Consider the following 10,433-nt stretch of genomic DNA (forward strand, 5'->3'; position numbering starts at 1 on the left):
AGTAAATTTTGATTTTACTTTACAGATTCTTTATTTTGATGTGTATTAAAAGAATCTGGTGTGCAATTTAACAGTTAGGTACTCTTAAATATATGAAGTTGACCAACTTAGCAAGGTTTAGAAAATAAAATTGACATATAATGCAAAGTAATATTATCAATATGGTTAAATACATTAATTAGATCAAAAGACCCACAACATTATTTCAATTTATCACATATTTATCAAATATTGACAAAAAACTTTATAATGATATATTAAAGTATATTCAGTGATACTGCTGACAGGCTTAACATTATTGACGAGTATATTTTCCCCATATGTGAAGCATAAATACTGATGCAATGAAAAGAAGACTCATTACAAGAACTGGAACAGGACCACTAAAATATAAAAGTTAAAAATATTGAAATTTTATTGCAAATCTCCATTATAAAATTAATTTTCAAAAATCTGTTTCATGTAAAGATAAAACTAAGTTATATTTTTATATGAAACTATTTTATCATTTTGCAAAACAGTTTTTTTTGTATATAGTATTTATTAATCTATTGTAAAAATAAATATGGAAACATTTGAGCATTTTAGACTATAGTAATTAGGAAACATTTGCTAAGTAATTATGTAAGTAACTAAATAATTATTATGGCTGTCTTAGTTTAACTGAATAATAACTAAATATAACTAACTGAACAGCTGAAAAATAATTGAATTATATTAGCGAACTTAGTAATAACTAACAACAACTATAAAAAAATTATAGAATATAAAAATATTCAAAAACGTTGGAAATATATAAAATATGTAAGTATAAAATGAAAACAAAAGATAATAATAATAGTGTACTAATAATATAATACAAAAAAAAAGTACTTGAATATTGTAAACATTTTTATATATATTTCATCTTTTACAAGTTATAAACTGTAAAAATTAGGCAGAAAACAGTATATATATTCAAATAAAAAAATTAAATAAAGTAAACAATTGTTTACAAATACTTTGTGTAAATTTCCAAAAATTAATCAAAAATCTTTTCATTTGTTTTTAAAAAAATTTTAGAAAAAGAATGAACAGAAAAAATATTCTTACACTTTTATTCCTGGCGAGTCTTCTGTGTAAAATCTCCACATGTTCTGTGGACCACCAGCACTAGTTGTTCGTCTTACTGTAGTTGAAGAAGTTGCTTTTCTATTTCTTAATGCTCCGCCACCATTTCCAGCTTTTAAACTTGCAGATTTCCCAGAGGGTGAACGACCTCCACCTCCAACAGTAGTGGAAGAAGCAGCTTGTACCTTAGAAGAGTTAAAAAAATAAATAAATAATTAACTTGAGGGTAATTAGTTGTTTCCCATATTAATTAATTTGAATTTCATTTAAGCTAGAGCAAGGCAATAAAGTGTAACAGCAGCAATAAGATGCTGCAGAATGAATTAGTTACTAAGTAAAATTTAAGCATTATTAGTTAAGAACTTTATTTTGTAATAGCTTTATAAAATATATATAAAAGTTATGACTACCATTTCTCCTAAGCAGATGAATAAAGCAACGTCAGAAAAATTTTACAGCTCTAGAGGAAACAATTATTCAAGCATATACGAGTAGTCTTATTTAAATAAAAAATAGACAATATGTAATAAAAAACCTTTATAGAAAGTGAGGGCAGCTCTTTAAATTAGTTACGTATACTGTTATTTGAAGAGTGGTATTTTATGGAATGCAGGAAAGATACGGAACAGAGGAATGAGATCTATTTGCGCATGCGTAATTTTACTAAGACCTCCTCCGTCTAATCTAATTTATTAAATTTTTAACTTTAGGCATATAAAAATTATGTAGACATTACGGAGAACAAACAAATGTTACTCGAAATGTTTATTAAAAAATAGTTGAAGTAAATTATTTGAATTATTTTAAGGGTAGAATGGAAGAACCGAACTTCAAATTTGAAGTCGAACTTCAAACCTTAATTGCGACTTGAGCGAATGCTTCAAGTCAACTTCAACTCAACTTGCTTCAAGTCAACTTCAACTCAAGTCAGACTTGAAAACCGCCAAAAATAGACCGTTTTCAAGTCTGACTTCAAACCAGACTTGAGAGAGCAAAAATTCCTTCCGAATGCAAGAACCCAACTTGAAATTTCAAGTCTGACTTGAACGAAATGCAGGAAGCGAACTTGAACTGAAGTCAGACTTGAAAAACGAGAATCTTTGAATTTTCAAGTCATTTTTTCAAGTCTGCTCCAGACCAATCTTGAAACCAACCTTGAAAGAAAAAACAAACCGCCATTATCATTTTGCTGATGCGTAACAAAACTTTACTACAACTATATAACTTATTACAACCTTTGAAAGTATGAAAATGAGATTTTACCAAGCAAAAAGAGTTATTTGGGTATACTAACATAATTAATTTAGAAGGCTACATTGTGAAAGCATATTTTTCAATGAATTCATTACAGAAAACTGAATACCAACATTGTGAAAACGTGTGTCTTTTAAAACATCCTGTAACTCGTATGTAATGATCCAACATGTAATATTTTGATGCCACTAGAAATGTTTATTAGCTTTTTGAAATGTCGAATATCCTAGCATTATAAAAGATTGTTGATTAAGGCACGTTTTTGTGATACAGTATAAAAGTAAATTCCATTTAGTAATAAACAGTTGCAGTTATACAAAAAAGTGATACGTGTAAAAGGAGTAAAAGAGAATTCACGAGAAGAAGTAGTTATAATAATATGAAATATTTTAAAAAAACTTGTTTTAAAACGTTCAAAAATGAATCGGTATGAGCTGAATTTTAGAAGAAGAAGAAGAAGAAGAAATATGCCAAATCACATACTAAGGTTTATTATTGACAGAGCCAATCCTTTGGAAGTTTACAACGATATAGAATTTAAAAGGTGTTACAGATTTTCCAAAGAAACCTTTTTAATATTAGCTAATGACATTATTAATAACAATGTTAACAATTGAGGGTGCCCACTTTCATCTGTACAGCAACTGGCTACTGCATTTCGGTTTTATGTTACTGGTTCAGTCCAACTGAGTAGATATTCAAGGAACACTATCAGAAATTGGAACCTTCTTATTGTAGATTTTATAAATTTTAAGTTACATTAGTTTATACCAACAAATGATAATATACTCAAGTAGCAATAAATAAACTCTTTTAGAGAGTAAAAGGAGATTTGGAGGAGCTGAAAGTTAATCAGTCAACTGTTTGTTGAGTGGTTAAGAACATTTCAATTCAAACGGCTGACAAAAGATTTCAGTACATAAAGTTTCCAATAGAAGCTGATTTTTTGATAATTTAGCAAAAGTGCTTATAAGTTTTCATGGATATCTGATTTTGCTATTTCATACAAACTTCAAACTCTTCTTAGATAAAGAAAGTATTTATATTTATCAACCATCATTTAGATTTTACCAAATTCAAGGATTCCCAGGATGTATAGAAGCAATTGGTGGAACACATAACCCTATAGTAATTCCTCGTGGAGAAAGCGCAGAAATATAGCGAAACAAAAAGGGATTTTTTTTCTTTGAATTGCCAGATCATTGCAGGTGCTTCAAAAGAAATTTTATCTGCTTGTGTTCAATGGCCTGGAAGTGTTTAGGATTCATGTGTTTTTGCTAACTCAGTTATTAAACAAGTTTTAGAAGCTCGCCAACATGTTCATGTTTTAGGTGATTCTGGCTATCCTTGTAAACAATATTTAATGACACTAACCCAAAAATGAAAGCGAAATCTGATACAATTACAGCTTGAGAAGTACACACATGCTGAATGTTGTTGTTGAATATTGTTTTGATATATCCAAAAAACAATACCCTTGTCTTAACATTCCCTTATGAACAAAACTGAAAAACTCCATAGATATAATAATATCCTGTTTTGTGCTTCACAACATTGCCCTTCTACAAAATGATTATTTTGAAGGCAATGAAATACAAAATACCAATGAAGAATATGATGCTGAAACATTCAAAAGAGATATTTTTGCAGAAACAAAAAGAAATCAAATTTTGGACTGATTTTTTTAAAAAAAAATTGTGTCTGATTATGGATAAAGGTCTAATATCAAAAACTTTATTTGCAAATATTTATACTGCATATTATTTTAAAAGAATTACATTTTGTATTTCAAATTAGTATTACATATGAAAAAAACAATTTCATTAAAAAATAAAGTGATAAATTAAAACATTCCAAAAAAAATTTGGATCTGATATTGTTTGAAAATAATAATCCTCACATAGAATAATTCTGTTGTGTTGTTTTTTTTAAAACTTTGTGAAAATATACAAATTGTGAAAATTTTTTTTGGATAAATTTTCATTTTAATTCATGTTCTTTTTGTTTGTATTGTTGCTTTTTCTGGAGTGAGTTTTTATATATAGTTATATCTATTTGTTTTTGCATTAGTTCTTTATCAAGATCATGAATCTCATTATATTGCTTTTTTGTATTTTTTTTTATAAGAGATTTTAGTTTAACCTTAAATTTTGTTCTTTTTCATGTGTTTATGAGCAAGATGCTATGAATGGTTTCTTAAAAGTTTCATTTTCTGTTTCTATAAGTGGCCCAATAATTTCAGAAGACCTGTCTCCAAATGTGATGTCTAGTGACTTACATATGTAAATGTACTGAAATACTTACATATGTAAATGGTATATATATGTGTGTGTGTGTGTGTGTGTGTGTGTGTGTGTGTGTGTGTGTGTGTGTGTGTGTGTGTGTGTGTGTGTGTGTGTGTGTGTGTGTGTGTGTTTTAAATGACGACATCTTGTATGAGAGTTGAATAAATTTAATATATGAACTTCAATAAATACGAATTCGCTCAATACTAATTTTTTATTTTATCTAAGAAATTTTCGCTAGATTATTGATACTAGCATCTTCAGCTTTAATTACAAATTATTAATAAATTAAATTACAAACAAACTTTAACGGTAACGTCACTTTTTAATGGCTTCTTTAAACTTCCCTTTAATTGGGCTTCTTTAATATTACGTTGGTATAAAAAATATGGCGTCCAGAATTTCGTTTTTACATATTGACCGTTGTCACGTTAAATAAGTAGTCCGTTAAAAAAGTAGACAGATAGCTCTGCGCATGCGATAAGCATGCGCAGATATGATGTTAAGTTTCCATTTCCAGGTAGGTGAAATCTATCGTTATAGTCCAGAGATGATAAACGGCAAAAATCTTCTCGCCTCCACGTTTCTTCCGCAGCTATTATTCAAGTCTGACTTAAAATAACTTTTGCCCGCCTCCCAATTGGAGGCCGCCGTTAGAACTTTGTTTTGGAGGCAGAATTTTTTGGATGCCACCACCAGTCAAGAGGCGAAAACCACTGGGGGCCGCCGTCAGAAGATATTTTGGAGGCAAGATGATTTGGAAATTGCCTACAGTGGCTTCCGCTTCCCGTTTGGCAGCGGCAACCAGAAGTTTTATTTAGAGGCAGAATGTTTTGGAGGCCACCGCCAATAGGGAGGCGAAAGCCATTGACGGTCGCTGTTAGAAGATGTTTTGCCTTCAAATAGGCTGCTGCCGCCAGAACTTTTTTATAGAGGCAGAATGTTTTGGAGGTTGCCGCCAATCGGGAAGCGGAAGTCACTGGCAGCTGCCGTCAGAAGATTTTTTGTAACCAAGATGGTTTGGAGACCACTTCAAATGGCATCGGCCTCCCAGTTGGCTGCAGCCGTTAAACTGGAGGCGAAATTTTTGCCTTCCGCCGCTTGAAGTTGAAGACAAAGGGGCAAAGCTTTCATTAAAAAAAAAATTTTTAATTGCTTGTTAATTTAAAAAAGTTTGTTTTTAAATTAACAAGCAATTTAAAGATTAATTGGATTCAAATATTGAAAAGTTGACATCAAAATTGAAGAGCAGTTTTCCAAAACATGTTAAGTCCATTTTTGTAGTTTTGAGATATTTAGGTTTTTTTGTTTATGAAAAAACTAAAATTCACATGTAAATTTTTATAAGTTGAAAACATTCAAATTACTTACACTTCATTTATAATTAAGCTTTGGTAAATCTTTGTTTATTATAAGCCACTTTTTAAGCCCTTTAAAATGTGTTCATTTTTCCAAAACTGTGTAAGTCCATGTGACTTAACAAGTTTTGGTTGAACTATAAAATGTACTAGGTAAAAAACTCTTCTATAACTGTTGGTTTTTGTTTTGTAACATCTTTTAATTTTACTTAAAGTAAGTATTGTCTTTAAAAAATAACTGAACTTAGACTAAAGCCCTTTAATGATAATCTTAATTGAAGATAATCACATTAAACTTTTTATTTGTATTTATTTACAGTCATTTATTCTTCAAATGCAGTGATTGAAAGCTTAATATGATTACAAAATACTTAATTTTAAACAACATTATTACAGAATAACATTAATAACAACATTAATAACAACAATATGCAATAATTTAAATTTCCAATGTATTATTTTTGGCTTTTTATTGAAAAATTTTCCAAAACACACTAAACAAGAACACTAACAGTTGCAATAAAATATAAAGTATTTACATGTAATAGTAGTTGACAAGACACACGTCTTTATAGTGAAGTGATAATATTAATATGTGGATTATGTCAAATGAAGCAAATTTAAATGATACAATGAACAGAAAATAAAAATACATTACATTTAAAAAATATATATAACAAAAAATATTAATAATAGAACAAACATCAGTTATAGGAAATTTTTACAAAAAAGATTCAGTGACATCATCATAGATCTAAACTTCCTCTCCTTCTACTTCAACATTCGCTCCCAATACATCATTATAAAATGAAACTGCATCAGCTGGAATAGTAAAAAATGACATAAGCTTTCGCACATCATCAGCTTTAACTTTTTTAACTTTGTTTTCTGGGGTTAATTTAACAGCCTTTTCAAGCGCCTCGATTTTCTTCCCCTTAGCCAAAACTGTTACCATTGTTGGTTCAGCATTGTAGGTTGTCTGAACAAACACTGCAGTTTTAGTATAGGTTAACACTCGCTGTTCTCTCATTAAGAATGGTAGCTTTGATTTTAAAATATTTTTTGTTACCAACTGAAAAACAAACATTTCCCAGTTTATTCCAAATACGTGTAAAGTGCCATATTCAGAAAAAATATCATAATATTCCTCTGGGGATAGAATATTTTTTCTTTTCCGAAGCATTTTCTCTATTCTTCCAAACACTCTATCTGGAGGTATATAACTATGCCCTCGAATAGGGAAAAAATGTTCAATTTTTGTAAAAACTTCACTTTTTTTAATGAAATTCATCAGAGTGCTCATTACAACAGAGTTTTTATTTAGCGATGAGCAAGCATCTGAAAAAAGGCGTATAATTTTAGGACTCACTTCATTTTGACTGCACTCATCTTCAATCTTATCTAAGTAGTTCAATAATGCAGAAGCTACTTGATTGCTTCCGCGTCCACTTTGAGTCTCAAGCCATGTGTATATGTCCACATTTTGTTTGTCTTGTTTTGCACCCTGCCTTACAAATGTAAGGTTGTTCAGCCATACCTGGCGAGCATAAAAAACTTCACCTACACTAAGCTTGGGAAGTGGTTGATTTTGCTGCATATCAAAGGAAATAGTGATTGTATCAGGCTGAGTATTTCTTAACAGATAAAAAAACTTTGAAGCACGCAGTTTGTGGACTCGCAAGTCAGTAATAAGCTTTTGCTTAGCAGCTGGTGTGCTTACACTCTTACACTCTTCATGTTGCTTAGATTTCCACGTACGCCACATTTCAGCAATAGACAGCTCTGGGGGAAGATACGACCTCACACTTTTGCCTCTCCCATAATGACTTTCTCTGCATCGATAGGTAGCGATGAAGTCTGTGATGCTTTTTGTTATCCTTATATCGTTGAGACTCTGTCTGGATCCACCTCTGGTCTCTTTAATAACAGAGCTTTCATTCTGGGCGTAGTTGCGCTGTATTCTCTGAATACGGTCTGCAGAACAACATGTAATCGATTTAAATGATTTAGAACATACAGGCACTAGGTCACCTGCACTGTTGCGCACAGTGTAGCTAAGTATTTGCCGGCGTGTTTTAGTCTGCAATGCCTTACGATGTCTTGTTCTAAATGGCATTTTACTCGACACATGCCTTAGAATGAACTTGTCTTGCTCAATCTTTTCTCCACATTGGTAAAATGCATCGAAAAATCCTAAAAACAAAAGAAAATATAATTAAATACAATATAAATTATATTACAATTTTATTATATTAAATTTAAATATTAACATTAAAATATTATAAATATAAAACCATTTTTATAATAAACAATAGTACTTTATTAAAAACTAATAAAACATAGCCTATATTAATAATAAAATATATAGGTCTAATCCTTAAAACAAAAAGTTATTTTTTTCAATAATAACTAGACTCGATTATATTACTATAACTATAACTATTACTCTACTGTCTAATAGTAGATCTACTAATATTAGAAGAGACCAACCTTGAAAATCTTTCGAAACTAGATCACCAGCCCTACACTGGCCATTACGATTTTGGCAGCTTAGTATTGGCACTTTATCGATCTTTTTATATTTTGTACTCTTATCTTTTGTTTTCTGCCTTTCTTTAATTCTTTTTCGTCCTCTACCGGGTGTTACTGGGGAAGCGAATTCATCAAGGAGCTCCGATACATCTACATTGTCGTTCGACGCCATTGCAACAAAATGCTTTCACTGCGCATGCGCATGGACATAGCAAGTTTTAGAAAGAATTCGAATCATGACTTACCAAGTTTTGGAAAAATGTCAATTGAAATTTATTGCCAAACTGACTATTTAAAAAAATTATGATTTTGTCAGAGTGGTTTTTTTTATATAGCTATCAACAAAATTTGAAGTTTTATATTCAAAACAAGAGCTAAAAGTTGGAATTTTATGTCCATGCCATAGGCTAAAAAATCTTTTCTACGAATATTAATAGAAAATAAATTGTCAGTTTTTGATGGGATCAAAGTTTGATCTTTTGAACAAGTCGCTTGTCAGTTGAATTAAAACTGTCACTTTTCAACCATAACATTAAATTACTAATTTTACTCATTAGATATTGTTAAAAATTCTTAACAAACCCGATATTCTTAAATGCTCATTAAAAATTTTGCAAAGTAATAATGATTTGAATTGAATTTTTTCCAATAATCAAAATTTTTATAAAAATTAATTTTTTTTTTTTTTTTTTTTGAAAATGGAAAATGCGCATTCGTCGAATCAAATATTATACTAAGGAGATTTTTTTTACTTACTGAAATTTCCAGTTTGCTATAAAATTTTTACTACTACGTATTTTTTAACTCCCCCAGTAAAAATCTCATAAAGCTTTTAGGGTCATCCATAGGTATTTATCCCGTAGTTAAAATATTTTGCGGCAAACATGTATTTTGCGGCAACGTGTATTTTGCGACCGCGTTGTATTTTGTCATTACTTTTAAATCGCTTTAAAGGTTGTGGTTTCTTGAAAAGCAATAAAGATACGATTCCATATCGTACGAATAATATTAAAATTTTCTCTTTTAGATTTTTAAATGCATTGTATTATTAAAAATTAAAAGCCGCATACTGAATTAGCTGACGTTTGTAAATTTTTAAAAGACAAAATAATCCAAATACAGCTATTAGTAAATGGTGTCGATAAATCGAATTTTCGAAGAAAAACAAAGCTATTCATAATTAATAATAATAATAATGAGATGTATCATTTAGGTAAATCTGGCGATAAGGTAAACAGTTTATATATTTATAGTTGTTTATACTACTTACATTCATTTAATGTTACCAATTGTGTGATACTAGCATAATTTGTCCTGCACTTTTGTTGTGTGGTGCAGTTTTTAACTTTAAAAAATTCGAAATTTTTGAAAATAACATGTTACTTTTGGCAATCGAGTATAATCAATCATAACTTGCTTTATGTTAACTTTCTGAATTGAAATGATTTGTAACATGTCTTCACTTGAAGGTTCCTTTTTTTAGCTTATGGAAAGTTCTTACATTCTGAAAAAAAAGTAGCAATGTAATTTGCCATTTTTTACCAAAAAGTTTTTGAATATTTTGTGTGGTTGAATTGATGCCTATGCGGCCAGATAATGCATTTGCCTCATTGGAAATATCCAGAGTTGTTATCTGTCCAATATGTCCAAGACAAATTTTCTGCCGACATAAAATATGTCCGAAATATTTTTCTGCCTACCAACTTTGACATAATTTTATGTCTAAAACATTTTCTGCCGACATAAAATATATTCGAAATATTTTTCTGCCTACCAACTTTGACGTAATTTTATGTCTAAAACATTTTCTGCCGACATAAAATATGTCCGAAATATTTTTCTGCCTACCAACTTTGACATAATTTTATGTCTAAAACATTTTCTGCCGACATAA

General features: G+C 29.9%; 1 protein-coding gene across 1 annotated transcript; it reads right to left on the bottom strand.

Moving 5' to 3' along the window:
- Nucleotides 1-200: 200 nt before the first annotated feature.
- LOC145185425 (uncharacterized) lies at nucleotides 201-1,658 on the bottom strand. The gene is made up of 3 exons (XM_080061317.2): nucleotides 1,521-1,658; nucleotides 1,093-1,295; nucleotides 201-383 (listed from the first exon to the last, which is right to left on the bottom strand). Exons 1-3 carry the CDS (start codon nucleotides 1,521-1,523, stop codon nucleotides 296-298), a joined length of 294 nt encoding a protein of 97 aa, XP_079917443.2. The 5' UTR covers nucleotides 1,524-1,658; the 3' UTR covers nucleotides 201-295.
- Between the last annotated feature and the right edge of the window lie 8,775 nt (nucleotides 1,659-10,433).

The sequence above is a fragment of the Hydra viridissima genome, unplaced genomic scaffold (genome assembly GCF_058129835.1).
Source record: "Hydra viridissima isolate aposymbiotic clone 2 unplaced genomic scaffold, HvirCarnegie_v1 scaffold_9, whole genome shotgun sequence".
Classification (NCBI taxonomy): domain Eukaryota; kingdom Metazoa; phylum Cnidaria; class Hydrozoa; order Anthoathecata; family Hydridae; genus Hydra; species Hydra viridissima.

Bases quoted from the DNA above. Each gene is read 5' to 3' on its own strand.
- LOC145185425 (XM_080061317.2), bottom strand. The intron at 384-1,092 runs GTAAGAATATTT...TTTATATTTTAG, and splicing joins GACTCGCCAGGAATAAAAGT to TGGTCCTGTTCCAGTTCTTG.